General features: G+C 34.7%; 1 protein-coding gene across 1 annotated transcript in view; it reads right to left on the minus strand.

The window, feature by feature from the left end:
* Positions 1 to 3,371: 3,371 nt before the first annotated feature.
* The window catches only part of LOC127546925 (guanylate cyclase 2G-like), a 69,046-nt gene continuing 53,013 nt past the window's right edge, over positions 3,372 to 19,404 (minus strand). Inside the window, exons 18-21 of the mRNA XM_051973814.1 lie at positions 14,116 to 14,214; positions 12,717 to 12,808; positions 11,586 to 11,687; positions 3,372 to 3,422 (exon numbers count right to left, since the gene is read on the minus strand). Of these exons, the coding sequence (XP_051829774.1) occupies positions 3,372 to 3,422; positions 11,586 to 11,687; positions 12,717 to 12,808; positions 14,116 to 14,214 (344 nt within the window). The remainder of the gene's footprint in view (positions 3,423 to 11,585; positions 11,688 to 12,716; positions 12,809 to 14,115; positions 14,215 to 19,404) is intronic.

The following is a 19,404-nucleotide window of genomic DNA, read 5'->3' on the forward strand; positions in this document are numbered from 1 at the left end:
AGAAAACTGGGAACTTAGCCTTCAGCTAAAACAATAGATTAACAGAGAATAGGGTGGGTCAAGCTCCTCCAAAGATGTCCTTCTTGATTCCCCAGCTGCTGTTTCTGCATCATCAAAAGTATTTTTATTTTGTATACACCATAGGGATCCACACAATCATAGTTGGATCCACACAACCATAGTTCCTTCCATGCAGATATGTTTTATTTTTGCCTTCGTATTTCCAGAAAACACCCAGAAAACATTAGTGCCTGGTCTATAATAGGTCCCTAATAAATTCTTGTTTGTTTGTGTATGCTTGTTGATCAATAGATGGACTAGGAAAGATAGGATTAGAGAAGATCAGATAAAATGGAGTTTTTAAGAGCTAGAAAGTACTTGAAATCAGCTAAACTTTAGTTTCTTTATTTCCGGAGGAAGGGTTGGGCTGAGAGCCCAAGGTACCATGACTTGCTGTAGCTTTCACAGATACTAAATAACATAACTGAGGTTTTCACTTTCATCTCAACTATTCTACTTTTTATCTTGCACTAGTCTTGTTTAAATTTCATTACAATTTAATGTGTTTTGAGGTAGTCAGAACTTAAGTGAATTAGAAACCACTCTCAATAGGGCAGTTGGAGGCAGCAATGGACTTCAGTTGGAATAATGAAGGTATGGTTTCAAGGTGTCTTTCAGACACTCATTAACTGTGGGACCCTGGGCAACTCTTACATTTTCTGTATCTCATTTTCCTCATCTGTAAAATGAATGTGATTGACTTGATGCCCTTCCAACTCTGTAATTCTTTTCTTCTGATGGAAGCTGGCTATTGGCAAGTTATAGATGTTTCCAGAGTGGATTCTTAGTGGTATTAGGAGACTCACCTCTGTAAACATTGGAACAATAAGAATATAAAGTGGTTTGTTATTTAGAGAGTTGTAACTGGGTGGGACAGTATATAGAGTACCAGGCCTGGAGCTAAGAAGACCTGAGTTCAAATCACCCCAGTCAAGTCACTTAACCCAGTTTGTCTCAGTTTCCTCATCTGTAAAATGAGCTAGAGAAAGAAATGGCAAACCATTCCAGTGTCTTGCCAAGAAAACTCCAAATTGGGTCACCAAGAGTCAAAACACAACTGAATAACTACAAAGCTATTTGGGATTGAAACAGGGTTATATTGAGTGAGATATTTAGAAAGAGGTATTAAAGGATCTGTCAGTGGATTGTTTAGCTCCTGATAACTTGATTGAATTAACAAATCTCCCATCTCCGATGAATGAGTAGTTATACTCTGCCTTGATCAGATCATATCTAGTGAGTATACTGTGTTCAACTGTGGGGCAGGGAGAGATTAGTTGAGAATGCCTATAGATATACATGTATAACCTTTATCAAACTGCTTACTATCTCATAGATGAGAGAGATGAGGGAAGGAGAAAATTTGGAACTCAAAATTTAAAAACATTGAATGTTAAAAATTATCTTTACATATAATTGGGGAAAAACAAAATGTTATTTTTTAAAAAGAGAAAATGAATATAGACAAACTGGAGCAGAAACCATAGATTCTTAATCAGAATGGCGAAAGAATTGGGAACCATACTATAGTAGCATCAGTGGTGCAAATTAAGAATTAATCTGGAAAATAGGAGACTTACAGGCTATCTTAGACTTGTTCTGTTTGAACCCAGAGGGAAAAACTAGAAGCAATCAATAGAAATTGTAGAGAAGCAAAGTGAGGTTTGATATAAAATAAGCATTTCATATATAGAGATATAGATATAAATTCTATTCTAAAATGAAATGGACTGCCTTGGAAGTAGCAGATTCCTGTTCATTGAAAGTTTTTAGGCAGAGTTTGGAGAGTAGCTTATTGGGAGACTATAAGATGTTTTAATTCTTCTCTGGAACTCATACCATAGCAATATCCTTTGCTTATGAGAACTCTCCCTCTGACTGAAGGGTGTCACCTCCTCCCAGAACCTACATTTAAAGAAATGGCCCAATTTAACCATCTCTGATCTTTTCCATCACATTCAGGAGCTGGGTATCTTCTCTCTTCTACACTATTTGGTTTCTTTTTGTTGTCTTCCCCCATTAGATTGTGAGCTCCTTGAGGGGAGGAACTGTCTTTCTACACCATATTTGTATGTCTAGCACTTGTTACATAGTAGACTCTTAATAAATGTTTATTGACTGTTAACTGATTATTTTGTCTCAGTAGTTTTACCGATCTTTCTAGTACTATATAAGCAAATGAGAAAACCTTTGTTGTGAAGACCTCGGGAAAAAAAAAGGCAAACAAGATCCCTGAAATCAGAATGGACTGTGCCTGGGCAGGGACTCTATGCAGAAGCAATATAGACTCCAGAGATCAAAACCTCTGACCTTCCCATTGCTGAAATGTTTAACCCACCAGCTGCTTCTTTCTAGAAATGACTGCTGAACAATTGGAGGTATCACAATCAACTTGGATGGGTCTAAGAAATCTTGCCTTACTGAACAGTTCAAATGTTAGTTATAAGTTACAAGACACTGTTTAGAAACTGGCTTAACATATAATTTAGGTTAATTAATTAATTTGCATATACAGGCACGAGATCATGGCCTAATAGATTTAGAACTTGAAGGAACCTGAGATGACATCCAGTCCACTTCTCATTTTACAAAGGAGAAAGTGGAGTCCCAAAGAAGTGAAATTTTTGCCTACACGTAGCAAGCAATAGAATTAGGATTCAAGCATGCAATCTCTAGATCCCAAATCAGAGTTCTTTCCATTTCACACCAATATACACACACACATGTATAATATGTTGTAAACAAGAATACATATGTACATATACATATATGTGTATATATGTGTGTGTTTGTGTATATATATTATATGTATGTAATATATATAAAATTTGGATTGTTTGGTTGATCTTTTTATATATGTTCTTATTCTTATGAATTTTGAAATAGCAGAACTATAGAATATTAGACCCGAAAGAGACCTTAGAGTTCAAATACTCTAGCCAAACTCTAATCTTAAGGTCAAGGAAATTGAGAACCAGAATAAGGGAATGATTTAACCAGATAGTAAGTGGTAGGTCTGGAGTTTGAATCTGGATCTACTGTGTCCTAGTCCACCATTCTACTTAGCATATCATGGTTTCCTAAGCAAAAAAAAAGTAGCCAAAATTGGACAGACAGTGCTAAGAATCATCATGGGGGAACTTGCCGCCTTTAACTGCTGAAAACAATGAAGTTCACCAAATATCCTACCAGTTCTAAAACTATTTTTCTGATGCAGAGTGAAAGAAACTGAGTAAGAGAGCTGTGTCCCTCTCCATGGCTGATGCAGGAGAAAAGGCATCTTCTCACAAATGCCTCCTTCCAAACTTTGTTTAGGTGGCTTCTGTTTTCTTCTCTTGAGGATCCCTGGTAAGAAGAAGCTCCTGTAAAAATGAAAAGGGGGAGATTATTTACAAAGACCCATGGATTGGCTTCTACAGGGCAGAATGGTCATAGAAACCTGGGATTCACTCATTCAATTCATTCAAGAAATGTTTATTAAACACTATTATATTGGATAGAGAAGCATACACAAAACAGCCCTTGAACTAAAGGAAAGAATTCTTCATAAAATTAATGAATGAAAACTATGTATAAAGAATTTCTAGAGGGATGAGAGAGCTACTAACTGAACATAGCAGAAAAAAGAGGCATCTGAGCTTTCTTGAATGGAATGAAGGATTTTAAGAGGTAAAAAGTGAAGGAAAGGATACTAAATGGTGGGACCTTAGAGGTTCAGCCTTTTATTTGCAAATGAAGAAATTATGAATCAGAGAGGATTTGCCCAAGGACACACAGATAGCAAAACTGGCAAAGCTGACATCGAATTTAGGTTCTGAGACTCATCATTTTTGGTAGAAATTGTAAAGAGAAATCCTACAATATGTTGTTTACAGGAAACACACCTGAAGCGTGCAGGTTAAAGGTAAAAGGTTGGAGCAAAATCTACTATGCTTCAGGTGAAGTCAGAAAAGCAGGGATAGCCATCCTGATCTCAGATCAAGCTAAAGCAAAAATTGATCTAATCAAAAGAGATAAGGAAGGGCACTATATCTTGCTAAAGGGTAGAATGAATAACGAAGCAGTATCTATATTAAACATATATGCACCAAGTAGTATAGCATCTAAATTCTTAAAAGAGAAATTAAGAGAGCTGCAAGAAGAAATAGACAGTAAAACTATAATAGTGGGAGATCTCAACCTTGCACTCTCAGAATTAGATAAATCAAACCGCAAAATAAATAAGAAAGAAGTCAAAGAGATAAATAGAATACTAGAAAAATTAGATATGATAGATCTCTGGAGAAAATGTAATGGGGACAGAAAGGAGTACACCTTCTTTTCAGCAGTTCATGGAACTTATACAAAAATTGACCATATATTAGGACATAAAAACCTCAAACTCAAATGCAGTAAGGCAGAAATAGTGAATGCATCCTTTTCAGACCATGATGCATTGAAAATTACATTCAATAAAAAGCCACAGGAAAGTAGACCAAAAAAATAATTGGAAACTAAATAATCTCATACTAAAGAATGATTGGGTGAAACAGCAAATTATAGACATAATTAATAACTTCATCCAAGAAAACGATAATAATGAGACATCATACCAAAATGTATGGGATGCAGCCAAAGCGGTAATAAGGGGAAATCTCATATCTCTAGAGGCCTATTTGTATAAAATAGAGAAAGAGAAGGTCAATGAATTGGGCTTGCAACTAAAAATGCTAGAAAAGGAACAAATTAAAAACCCCCAATCAAACACTAAACTTGAAATTCAAAAAATAAAAGGAGAGATCAATAAAATTGAAAGTAAAAAAACTATTGAATTAATTAATAAAACTAAGAGTTGGTTCTATGAAAAAAACAACAAAATAGACAAATCCTTAGTAAATCTGATTAAAAAAAGGAAAGAGGAAAATCAAATTATTAGTCTTAAAAATGAAAAGGGAGAACTCACCACTAACAAAGAGGAAATTAGAGCAATAATTAGGAGTTACTTTGCCCGACTTTATGCCAATAAATTCGACAACTTAAATGAAATAGAAGAATACCTCCAAAAATATAGCTTGCCTAAACTAACAGAGGAAGAAGTAAATATCCTAAACACTCCTATCTCAGAAAAAGAAATAGAACAAACTATCAATCAACTCCCTAAGAAAAAAACTCCAGGACCAGATGGATTCACATCTGAATTCTATCAAACATTTAAAGATCAATTAACTCCAATGCTAAATAAACTATTTGAAGAAATAAGGATTGAAGGAGTCCTACCAAACTCCTTTTATGACACAGATATGGTACTGATACCTAAACCAGGTAGGCTGAAAACAGAGAAAGAAAACTATAGACCAATCTCCCTAATGAATATTGATGCTAAAATCTTAAATAAAATATTAGCAAAAAGATTACAGAAAATCATCCCCAGGATAATATATTATGACCAAGTAGGATTTATACCAGGAATGCAGGGCTGGTTCAATATTAGGAAAACTATTAATATAATTGACTATATCAATAACCAACCAAACAAAAACCATATGATCATCTCAATAGATGCAGAAAAAGCATTTGATAAAATCCAACAGCCATTCCTAATAAAAACACTTGAGAGCATAGGAATAAAAGGACTTTTCCTTAAAATAGTTAGGAGCATATATTCAAAACCTTCAGTAAGCATCATATGCAATGGGGAAAAACTGGAACCTTTCCCAATAAGATCTGGAGTGAAGCAAGGTTGCCTACTATCATCATTATTATTCAATATTGTATTAGAAACACTAGCCTCTGCAATAAGAGTCGAGAAAGAGATTAAAGGAATTAGAGTAGGCAATGAGGGAAACCAAACTATCACTCTTTGCAGATGATATGATGGTATACCTAGAAAACCCCAGAGATTCTACTAAAAAGCTATTAGAAATAATTCATAATTTTAGCAAAGTAGCAGGATACAAAATAAATCCCCATAAATCCTCAGCATTCTTATACACCACCAACAAAATCCAAGAGCAAGAGATACAAAGAGAAATTCCATTCAAAATAACTGTTGATAGCATAAAATATTTGGGAATCTACCTACCAAAGGAAAGTCAGGAATTATTTGAGCAAAATTACAAAAAAGTTTTCACACAAATAAAGTCAGACTTAAATAATTGGAAAAATATTAAGTGCTCTTGGATAGGCCGAGCGAATATAATAAAGATGACAATACTCCCTAAACTAATCTATTTATTTAGTGCTATACCAATCAGACTTCCAAGAAAATATTTTAATGATCTAGAAAAAATAACAACAAAATTCATATGGAACAATAAAAAGTCGAGAATCTCAAGGGAATTAATGAAAAAAAAAATCAAATGAAGGTGGTCTAGCTGTACCTGATCTAAAATTATATTATAAAGCAGCAGTCACCAAAACCATTTGGTATTGGTTAAGAAATAGATTAGTTGATCAGTGGAAAAGGTTAGGTTCACAAGACAGAATAGTCAACTATAGCAATCTAGTGTTTGACAAACCCAAAGATTCTAAATTTTGGGATAAGATTTCATTATTTGATAAAAACTGCTGGGATAACTGGAAATTAGTATGGCAGAAATTAGGCAAGGACCCACACTTAACACCACATACCAAGATAAGATCAAAATGGGTCCATGACCTAGGCTTAAAGAACGAGATTATAAATAAATTAGAGAAACATAGGATAGTTTATCTCTCAGACTTGTGGAGGAGAAAGAAATTTGTGACCAAAGATGAACTAGAGACCACTATAGATCACAAAATAGAAAATTTTGATTATATCAAATTAAAAAGCCTTTGTACAAACAGAACGAATGCAAACAAGATTAGTAGGGAAGCAACAAACTGGGAAAACATCTTTACAATTAAAGGCTCTGATAAAGGCCTCATTTCCAAAATATATAGAGAACTGACTCAAATTTATAAGAAATCAAGCCATTCTCCAATTGATAAATGGTCAAAGGATATGAACAGACAATTTTCAGATGAAGAAATTGAAACTATTACCACTCACATGAAAGAGTGTTCCAAATCACTATTGATCAGAGAAATGCAAATTAAGACAACTCTGAGATATCACTACACACCTGTCAGATTGGCTAAGATGACAGGAAAAAATAATGATGAATGTTGGAGGGGATGCAGGAAAACAGGGACACTGATGCATTGTTGGTGGAGTTGTGAACGAATCCAGCCATTCTGGAGAGCAATCTGGAATTATGCCCAAAAAGTTATCAAACTGTGCATACCCTTTGATCCAGTAGTGTTTCTATTGGGCTTATACCCCAAAGAGATACTAAAAAAGGGAAAAGGACCGGTATGTGCCAAAATGTTTGTAGCAGCCCTGTTTGTAGTGGCTAGAAACTGGAAAATGAATGGATGCCCATCAATTGGAGAATGGCTGGGTAAATTGTGGTATATGAATGTTATGGAACATTATTGCTCTATAAGGAATGACCAGCAGGATGAATACAGAGAGGCTTGGAGAGACCTACATGGACTGATGCTAGTGAGATGAGCAGAACCAGGAGATCATTATACACTTCGACAACGATATTGCATGAGGATGTATTCTGATGGAAGTGGATTTCTATGACAAAGAGACTTAACTGAGTTTCAATGGATAAATGATGGACAGAAACAGCTACACCCAAAGAAGGAATACTGGGAAATGAATGTGAACTATTTGCATTTTTGATTTTCTTCCCGAGTTATTTTTACCTTCTGAATCCAATTCTCCCTGTGCAGTGGGAGAACTGTTCGGTTCTGCAAATATGTATTGTATCTAGGATATACTGCAACATATTTAACATATATAGGACTGCTTGCCATCTTGGGGGGGGGGGTGGAGGGAGGGAGGGGAAAAAATGAAACATAAGCGATTGCAAGGGATAATGTTGTATAAAAATTATCCTGGCATGGATTCTGTCAATACAAAGTTATTATTAAATAAAATTAAATTTAAAAAAAAAAGAAATTGTAAAGAGAAATTCTGTATTTCTCTACAGAAAAAGCAATTGGGGGAGGGGGGAATCTCTAAGGAAAGATAATGAATTTCATCTTTGAAAGGTTGAGTTTGAGATATCTATGAGTCTTCTAGGTAGAGATGTCAAGCAGGTTATTGGTGATGAGAAAGACAAAAAGACAGAGATAGAAAGACAAATAGACTGAGACAGAGAGAGTGATAGAAACAGAAAGAGAGGAGAGAGAGGGGGGAAGGGAACATAAGGGAGAACAAGAGAGAGGGAGAGGGAAAAAGAAGAGGAAGAGAGAGAAAGAAGGAGGGAGAGAGAGAAGGAGGAAGAGGGAGACAAAGGGAAGGAGAGGAAGAGGGAGAGCAAGAAAGGAAAATGGAGGGAGCGAAAGAAAGGGAAGAGGGAGAGGGAAGAAGAGGGAGAAAAATAGAGAAAGAGAAGGAAGGAGAGGGAGAGACCCTAGGAAAGACAGAGAGAGGGAAGGAGAGGGGGGGAGAGAGAGAAAGGGAAAAGGAGAGAAAGAGAGAGGAAGAGAAAGAAAGGAGAGAGGGAGGAGGAGAGGAAGGATAGGGGAAGAGGAAGGAGAAAAAGGGAGAGGGAGGGGAAAGAAAAGGGAGGAGTCTGTCAGCAAGTATATATTATATGCTTACCATATGTTTCTGGAGGATTGTATCATATAACCCAACCCTTTTGCCTTCAAGACTAGAAGAAAGGCAAAGTGTTCATGGAAAGTAAATTTGTTTGTAGTTCTTTTAGTTCCAGTATCTCTTTAAAAATTCTAAATTCAACATCAAATCCCATGAGATAAAATATACCCAAAGGAAGTATCCCAGTCATTCTCTTTGTAAAAATTGGAACCAAGGATATACTCATCATCACTTGTTTATTTCCCTGCATATAAGTTCAAAGATCTCCCTCTCATAGTATGTCTTTGTGTCCAGAAGAAATAAACTTCTACTCATATTTGGTTTCAAGATCTGAATCTCATAAGACTTAAAAGCAAAAATTGGTTCTATCAAATGCAGTATTTCAGTCACATTCAGCAACAGTGAAATATAGAATGTTTGGGGTGAGGTGGGAACAGGGGAGCTATAGGCAATAAATAGAAAATAAATACACCATGCCTTAATAAATCTGTTATACTCACAACTAGAAGGAACATGGCAAAGAATATTATTCCTTTTAATAAAAAGAAAAATATTCACAGTGTTGAAAGGTGATTACTCATGGTGATTCTCATGAAATGGGATGGAGGTGATACTAATAGGGTAAGATTTTAGGAAATGGCTATTTTCTTTTGTCTCATGAATAGAAAAAGCCAAGCAAAAAAAAAAAAAAAGTAAGAATCTAGAATCAATTTTGGAAGGGAAAATGTTGAACATGTCAGTTCCCCACTCAGAAAAAAATTCCAGTAACTACCTATTGCCTCTAGAATAAAATATTTTATTTAAATCTGTCTCCAATCTACCTCTCCAAACTCCTTGTACCTTAGTCTACATAAATTCAGAAATCTAACCAAATTGTCTTTTTCTCTGTTCATCACATATTCTATTTCCTATCTCTGGGTCTTTGCCCTAGTTATCCCTCACACCTGAAATGAATCACTTTTCTACGTCTACCTCACAGAATTCCTTTGTTCCTTTAAGATATAATTCAAGCATCATCTTCTCTATGAAGCCTTATCTGATCCCCTGTTTCTAGTGCCCTCTCTCTCAAATTATTTTTCCTTTAATGACTTTGTATTATTTTTATTTTTTCTCTTTATATTTATATTTTAATGTAGGCGTCTTGAAAATAAAGGTCATTATATTCTTTGTACTTGTATCTCCAGAGCCTGGCACATAATAAACAATGATTGATTGATTGATTAAGGTCAATAGTAAAGAAAGAGGTTCAAAATATATATTCTCATATACAAGCATAATTCAGATATATTATAGGTTCAGTTCCAGACCACCACAATGAAGTGAATATTGCAATAAAACATGTCACATTTTTTTTTTGTTTTCCAGTGCATATAAAAGTTATATTTACACTTTACTGTAGTCTACTATGTGTGCAATAGTATTATATCTAAAACCAAGGTATATACTTTGATTTTGAAATGTTTTATCACCAAAAAAATACTAATCATCAACTGAGCCCTCAGTAAATCATAAACTTTTTGAGGGTGAAAGGTCTTTTCCTTAATGATGATCAGAGTGATGGTTGCTGAAGGTTGAGATAGTTGTGGCAATTTCTTAAAACAAGGCAAAAGCGAAATTTACTGCATTTATTGACTTTTTCACTTGAACACTTACAAGTCCATTGTAAGATTATTAATTGGCCCGATTTCAATGTTGTAGTGTCTTATGGAATAGGGAAGTCCAGAAAGGGAAAGAGATGGAACAGCAAGTGGGTGGAGGAATCAGAACACATACAGCATTTATTGATTAAGTTGGCTATGTTGTATGGGTGTAGTTCATGCTCCTCCAAATCAATGGCAAGAGAAACATCAAAGATCATTGATCACATATCTCCCTATCAGATATAATAAAAATGAAAAAGTTTGAAATATTGTGAGAATTATCAAAACGTGACAAGGATATGATGTGAGTGCATGCTGTTGGAAAAACGACGTCTGTACAATCTAGGCAGGGTTCCCCAAAATCCTTTAATTTTTAAAACAAGCAAACAAAATCCTCAATCTCTGTGAACTTCTATAAAACAGGGTTTGTCTATATTGACTATTGATCTTTTCAGCGTTATACTAGTTTCACCCCCTTAGTTTTCAGATGAAAACATACCCATTAATGTATTTGGTGCCATTGAATGTGTTTGAAGGTTTTCCTGAATTGGGAATTGAAGACTAATCAACAGATAAGGGAAACAAAGTCTATGAGTTTAAGAGACCAGCATCCAGGAAAACAAAAGCATGATCATTATAGGCATTTTTTTTCTGTCTACCAGAAAAAGGAAGAAATTGTTCTGTTCTTTCCCTTTCTCCTCTTCCAATGTGAGGTTATCAATCAGTATAATTTCTGAGCTAATGAACTAGAAACCTTGGGTTCCTGAGGAAGCTGATTGGCAGAGAGAGATTGAAAATATATAGGGTTTAGAGCAATAGTCCTCCTTTTGTCCCCAAAGAAAAGCATTTAGAATCCTCTATACCACACACCCCAATCCAAATGAGCTCTGTGCAATTGGGATTTCAAGTAGAGTTGAGAAAGAGAGACTAGACAGATGGGATCTGCTTAAAAGGAAGAAACTCATTATGTCTAATCACTACCCTTAAATCAAGACTTCTTAACCTACTGAACATGGACAGATTTCATAGAGGGCCATGAACTTGGAGGGAGAAAAATGTAATGTTTATATTTAGTAATGTTTGACTGATGTGAAGCATGCACTTAATAAAAAAAATCATTTTGAGAAAGCCACTATAGCTTCCAGAGGAGCCCAGGATACAAAAAAAATGTGGAAAACCTTTGTCCAGTGAATGTCACATCTCTGTTTTCATGCTGATGTCAACAAAGAGAGCCATACTGGGATTTCTTAGGGAAGGAGACTTACCCCTACAGGTTTCTGGAATTCATTCTCTTCAATGAACTCTGGCAGGGAGATGGCAAGACCAGTTTTTCCTTTTAGCCAATAGGTAGTTTGTTCTCCTTTGCCCTGTGGAAAACGATAGCTAGAAGCTTAGTTCCAAAGAACGTCCATATGTTCAATAAGACAATAAGTCAATCAGACAACTCTGAAGACTATAATCCATGATATTTCTGAGCTCTAGTGCCTCATGGTATGGGGAAGGGGACAGGTAGCATCTCGCTTCAGGGAATCCAACTAGATAACAATGAATAAAGTGAAGTCAGGAAAACCAAAGTTCAAATCCTGCCTCAGACACTTATTAGCTATATGGCCCTGGGCAAGTTACTTGATCTTCCTCTTTCCCAGTTTCCTTATCTGTAAATGAAGATAATTATAGTATCCACCTCAAAGGTGACTGTGAAGATCAAATGAGATAACATATGTCTAGCATTTTGCAAATCTTAAAGAAATATGTAAATTCTAGCAATTATTATTATTGGTTCAGTTAGGTGGCAGAATCAGGACCTGAGTTCAAATCCAGTCTCAAAAATTTATTAGTTGTATAACTTGGGCAAGTCCCTTAATATTGTTTGAAGCAGAACCAGGAATACATTATAGACAGTAACAGCAATTTTGTGTGATGATCAACAATGATAGACTTGAATCTTCTCAGCAATTCAGTGATTCAAGGCAATTCCAATAAACTTGGGATGGAAAATTCCATTTGCATCCAGAGACAGAACTGAGGAGACTAAATGCAGATTAAAGCATACTATTTTGACCTTTTTTTCCCTCTGTATTGTTTTTCTCATTTGTTTTTTATATTTTGTTCTGATTTTTCTCTCCCAAAATTACATATAAAAATGTATAAAAAAATGAATGTATATGTCTAAACTAAAAAATTTTTAATTTAAAAAAATTAGGAAATTCCTAAGCCTGACTTTAATGGTAATACAACCTAGGGAAATATACCCTCCTCATTGCTCAAGAAAGAGGGCTAATAGAGGTGAAAAGGACAGCCCATGGGTCTCCATGTATTAGAGCAAAAAGTCAGTTTTTTGATCAATAGCAGGCCATGTTACAAAGATGAACTAGGTTGGTGCCTTCCATCATTACCTTTACTTTAATGGTCCCTCGTTCTTGTAGGTCATACCCCCCTATTGACATCAGGGCACTGGCAGTAGTCTGAGAAACATGAATCCGAAGAGCTATAACAAAAGCGGAGCTAGTTATAGTTGTGGTAATGACTTTTCTAGGAATGGGGTCTTTTTCCAAGAAGTCCCAGATTTATATGGCCTATTATATGGCCTATTTTAAAGCAAATCACAATGCAGCATCCCTGATGGAGGCAGAACTTATAACCCACCCTTATCCCCTCATCCTCATCTGGTCAATACAGAAATAGAAGGGCCACATTGGCATTGCAAATAGGTTTCCCTTTTCAGAATGGAAATTAATGAACCTCCTCAGATTTCAATAGGAAGAAAGGCTGACTTTCTACTGAGCCAAAGTCTACATGTATTATTCATGATTATCTCTGGTAACCAGAAGTGCAAATGAGCTTATTTCTGAATCGCCAATATGTTGCATACATGTTGAGAACCTATTCTACAAACCTTTTACTTACAAGGGAAAGAGGTAGGTCAGAGTCTGGGGTTTGGATTTGCTTGGATAAAACCTACAGACAATGAGGTAATGGGGAAGGGGGAGGATGATTTGTTTTCATGTGGGAAAAGCACTATAATAGAAAAGATTTAGGGGTTCTGGTCTTAGTTCTACCTCTAGTTGTGTAACCCTTCTCTCTCTTCTTATCTAAAAAATGACAGGCTTGGACTAGAGCTTCCATGAATTGCCTTTTGGCTTCAAGGATATGGATTCCTAATGAGCTATAGAGAGTTTAAAAAATGAAACACACTCTTTTTCAAAATTTCAAAGATATTTCAAAAATATGTATATATATAAATATATGTATATATTTATATATACATGTATTTATGTATTTTAAACAGTCAATCTAAATTCTGTCTAGGCCAATTTTCTAAGCAATTTTCCTTTTCCCAGTTGATAAATTGACTATCATTCAAAGCAATTTTGATTTACAAAATCCCAGGAGAATAACATAATTTGTTGTCCCTTAGAGTTTTCTATCATAGATGCCTGGAATCCCAATATGTTCATTCCAGAAGAGACCTCAGAGATCTAGTTCAACTCCTCATTTTCCAAATCTTTTCATTCTTCTTTTCACTGTGTGTCAGTGTGATGATTGTTGTCTCTTTAGAATGTAAACTCTCTGAGGGAAGAGACTCTATCTGCTAAAAGCACTTTGTACACTACGATGTCTGGAAAGTCATTTGCTCAGTGATATTTGATAAGGCTCTTGTGACCTTCTTTATCTCTTTAATGGAAAAAAAAAGGAGAGAAAACTGCAAATGGATCTTCTAAAAATAGTCTCTGTTTAAAGTTCAAAGATCTGAAAGGGTATCAGACTTAGAAGCCAGATATAAAGAATACCCACGGAGGCTGTTGCTTTCCATCCTGGATGCCATGTTCACAGTATCTCCAAATAGACAGTACCTGGGCATTGTGATCCCCACAACACCAGCAACTACAGGACCTAAAGAAAAGAGTAAAAAAAGCCTTGGTGAATCAGGGTGAGGAGATGACAAGTCAGATAGAGTTTCCAATATCCAGGGGCATACAAACGTAAGCAGTTGTCCATGAAATATGGCAGTTTCCTTGAACAAAGTAGAAAATAAGCAATAGAGATGTCTAAGCATCAGAATTTCTCAATGTATTAACAATACATAATAAATGTTTGTCAACTGACTGCTTATATATAGGGCAATAATAATAGTAACAAGAAAAACAATAAAAGTCACCTGCATTATACTTTAAAATTCCAGAGAATTTTTGTTTTTAAAGTCTGATTTCAAATTCTGGCTTTGCCAATGGTAATTAGCAAGAAGAATCTTCTCTGGACAATGGTTTCTTCTTTTTGAAAACAAGAGGATTGGGATAAATGATCTCGAAGGTCTCTTCCAGATCTTAAATTGTAATCTTTTATACATGCTCTCATCTGATCCTCACAAAACCCTCAAAGTACTTATTTCCATTTTTACAGATACTGAAAGTATTAAGGCTCTGGATACTTATGTAAGGCAGCATAGTAGAGGAGAAAGAATTCAATTCATTTCAAACATATTTTTAGTCCTATTGTATTCAAGACATCTTAGTAGTCTTTAGTAGAGGATTCAAAACTAAAAAGGGGCTAATTCCTGCACTCAAGAACTTATATCCTGATGACATATAAGGAAATATACACTGATAAATGAATATGACAAGGGAGGAGAGAGTTTTAACAACTGGGGTAACCAAAGAAGTATTCCTGGAGGAATTAAGCTGCGTCTTGAATAATAAGTATAATAAATGATAATCATACATATAGCATTTAAAGGTATATAAATCACTTAAAATAATTATGTTCCTTGAAAACCACCACCACAACAACTTTGTAAAACAGGTATTCCTGGTATTATCATCTCCATTTCCCAGAAAAGGAAGTAGAGACTAAGAAAGATTAAGGAATCTTTCTCTGGTTGCACAAACAGTAATTATCAAAGGCAAAATTTGAACTCCTATCTTTCTTATTTAAGTTCATCATCCTAGGGGTAGAAGTGGGCACAGACATAGAAAAATGGTTTATTTGAATCTCTAAGGCTGAACATAGAATGCTAAAATCAGGAAACAGCTCACAATCAATCTTCTTTCATTTAAATTTGTATGTCTGAAGTGGACTAACATGAAATAAGATGGAAAAGTAAAATGAATCCAGATTATAGTCTTTAAAAAGAGGATGACATGTTTATACTTTATTCTAAAGGCAATGGGGATACCTATTCAAGGATTTTATGAGAGACATAGTGAAATAACCTTTAGGAAAATAAATTTGGTGGTCCTATGGAAGATGGAGTCAAGTTATGGAGAGAGAAAACAGTGAAACAAAATAAGAGATTTTTGCCATTGTAAGAGTGAGAGATGATGAGGGTATAACCTAGATTAAGAATGAGATAGAATCTGGGGTGCTATAAAGATGAAATTGATAGGATTTGGCAATTGATATACTATAAAATAAATGAAAAGCACTTATTAAGTTTAATGTGTGCCCAACACAATGCTAAGCACTGGGCATGCAAATACCTAAGTACACCCTCCAGAGCATACATTCTAATGAAAGATACAAAACATAAAGAAATAGATCATAGAAGAGAGTTTTATCCCAAAAATCTTGAGTAGAAAATGAAGCAGTCAATTATCTCATACTTTCCAAAGCTAAAGGTGGAAAGGGTTGGGGAAGGTATTTGTGTTGCAGTAGTACAGAAAATGGCTGAGGTAAAGATGAAGGGATGTTCAGGGAATCTGGACCTGAGTCTCAGGTTATAACTAGAGTTGAGCAAAAGGATGGAAATAGAGAAGTTTAAAGGAAAAGACTTCATTTTAGAGGATCACTTTGAAAAAGAAATTATGAAGACCATTCTGGACATATTGAGTTTGCATTGCTGCTGAGATATTCAAAGTATGAATCATTTCTGCAGCACTGAAAATTGAATTTATGGGAGCAAGTGTGGTCACTAAGAGAAAGAAAAAATGGAGAGATAAGGGGGCCCAGAACAGAATTTTGGTGAATACCTGTGCCTTAGGACACAGAAGATGAATAATGATGTTGTACATCCTTCATTTTTGAAGAGGACAAATGACATCGTGGGTATCTTGATTTGTTTATGAATTGAATACAAATGAAACAGAGTTTCACAAAGTCATTATCATCTCTCTTCGAGTCATTGGCATCCAGTGGTAGGACAAAATTCAAGATGATCCCAGGATACTGTGGATGATCTTGTCATCTTTTATGCCCAAGTTCTAAGCCTTTCACAGGGCCTGCTTTAGCAGTCTTCATAGCCAATGGAAGAAGTTGTTCTCATCTATCCATTCCACTAGGTTAAGTCTTTACATGCTTAGAGTTCCCATCCCTCTAATTCCCTGATGAGTTTCAGGAACGTGTATTACCTTCAACCTTGTTTAGTCCATCTGCCAAGGTAATTTTAACCAAAACGTTGTTGCTGCATATACTACAATGTCTTGGAGCTACCAGTGAGAATCTCTAAAAGTAGATTAGTTTAGGAAAAAGAACATGGATAATGATACAGCAAAGGAAACTGAAAAAAAAGGCTTAGAAATGTAGGCAAAAGACTTGGTGAAGGAACAAGTATATAATAATACTGAAAGGTGTAAGTTAATAAAACGATTTTTGCTATTGAGAGATCATTGATAGAATTTCAGAGAGCAGCATCAAACGGTGAAATAGGTTGAGAACTGAATGGTGTTGAGGAACTAAAGTAAGATTTATGGAAGATCTTTTCTAGAAATTTGTATGCAAAAGAAGTTAAATTTGGGGGGGGGGGGGGAGGTTGCTCCAGAAATCTGAAAGTAAATATATATAGAGAGAGTAGAAATGTAAAATAGATAGATAAAGAAGGTGAGAACGAATAAAAAAAAATGATAAATGAGACAAACTTCTGGGATTTTGGAGGGATAAAAATAGATGTAATTGAAAGAAGGTGGACCTTTGACAAAGAAATATTAGTCTTACCAAAAAGACATCTTTTTCCTCAGAGATTAGATTAGATGAAAAGAGGAATGGTGATGAGAGTAGAATTTTGAAGTGTAGAGTATGGAATAATAAGGGGCCTTCATAACTGATGGCTTCCATTTTCTCTGTAAAGTTTGAAGTGAAGTCATCTATTGAAAAGGATTAGAGGGATTAAAGGAATGAAGAGAAAAAGAAAAGATTAAAAACTGCTATTGCTGAATGTGAGATAGTTGATCACTGAAGCTGATCAAAAGGAGTGATGAGCTGTGAAATTTTGGTTGTGATTAGATAATATTAATATGTTTTGGACACGGTCATTTTCAGCTTCTAGTTTTTGTGGGAAAGCGAATAGCAAAAGAACATGAGCTAAAGAAGAAAGAGGAAGCTGAGAAGGTGATTTGGGGGAATTTTAAAATTATGAATAAAACTGGAAGTTGGATTTGGGGCTGGAAAATTTGGATGGATTTGATGAGAAGTTGGAGAAAGAGAAGTGCTAAAGTTAAAAGAGATGAAGAGAACTCTAACAGAATCTAGCAGAATTGAGGACAAAGAATGAACTTAAGAAAAACGATCTATTTCCAAAGATTATTAGGGAAAAAGGAAAAGATCTATGTTCTAAAATGTTTGTAGCAGCTCTTTTTGTGATGGCAAAGAATAGGACATTGCAATTAAGTTAATCAATTGGGAAATGGCTGAACAAATTGTGATGGAATACTACTAGCTGTAAGAAATGATGAGCTCAATGATCTTAGAAAAACATGGAAAGGTTTGCACAACATAATGAAGAGCAAAATGAGCACAGCAAAGAGAATATTGTCTGAAGCAAGAGAATTATATAAATATTATATTGGATTTAACATATATTGAACTGCTTGCTATCTAGGGAAGGGGCTGAGGGGAAGAACAAGAAAATCTGAAACACAAGGCTATGCAAGGGTCAATGTTGTCAAATTATCCATGCATATGTTTTGAAAATAAAAAGGTTTATTAAAATAAAGAGAGAGAATATTAACAGCAATATTGTTTTAAGAACCACTTTGAGCAAATAAGTCATTTTGACAATTATAATACCTAAATTAACAATAAAGGATTTTTTGTAGAAAGATACTATCTGCACTTCAGTATTTAACATTAAGAACATTGTGTTTTATGTTTTTATAACCATTATACATTTTCAGGCTTAAAATGAAAGCATGACAGTTTTAATTATATAAAGATCAGTATGCTTTTGAAGACGGGCTGTCAATTATAGACCTTTATTGAGTCAAGCTTAATTGATTCTCAAACTCTAGATACTTTCAAACTTTTTCCCCAATCACCTGTTAGGAAAAAGAAGTTATAGTTATTTATCTAATGCAAATGGTATTTAAACCAAATTTTCAAAAATTATAGCTGAGAGTTTTTTTAAAGTGGGGGCACACTCAGCATCCTTCTAGTTCTTTCTTTGACTTTTTAAAAAAATTTTGGTCCCTCCAAGTCATATTGATGACAGTATGCTCTCTTCCTAATGTTTTATTTTCCAAATTTATTGTATATTGTTAAATACACAATTTAAATAAAAATATATTTTAAATATAAAAAAAAAGAAAAAAAGAAAGATACTATCTGTATCCAAAGAAAGAAATGTATACATAGAATAATTTTACATATAGATATGCATACATATGTGACTAATAGTAGACATCTTTAGGATGAGTTGGAAAAAGAAAAAAGGAAAGAAAAAAATGTATATGATAATTGTGTTATACATTTAAAAGAAATATAAAATTGTTCATGTAGTTTCATGTGCAAGCTTTTTTTATTATTATTATTATACTATGTTATAGAAATGCTTATTTTATTCCAGGAACTAAAAATAACATTTTTTTTTAAAAAAGGAAAAGAAAAAAGGTAGTTGGTTAAAAAAAAAAAAAAGCTAAATAAGGTAAGTTGGTAAGTAAAAGATTGAAAAATGAAAGGAGAAAAAATCAGGTACAACAGTCAAAGTTTTGTAGTGACTACTAAGGAAAGCAACAACAATGATATTGAAGATCCCCTAAATAGTTTATTACAATAATTCCCCAAGGGTACTACAAATAAGAAGGACAAATGTTGAAGATCTCACTTGTAGCAAGTGTGGAATATAGGAGAAACTGTACAATGACCTGAATGGAGCAT

This window comes from Antechinus flavipes, chromosome 2 (assembly GCF_016432865.1).
Source record: "Antechinus flavipes isolate AdamAnt ecotype Samford, QLD, Australia chromosome 2, AdamAnt_v2, whole genome shotgun sequence".
Classification (NCBI taxonomy): Eukaryota; Metazoa; Chordata; class Mammalia; order Dasyuromorphia; family Dasyuridae; genus Antechinus; species Antechinus flavipes.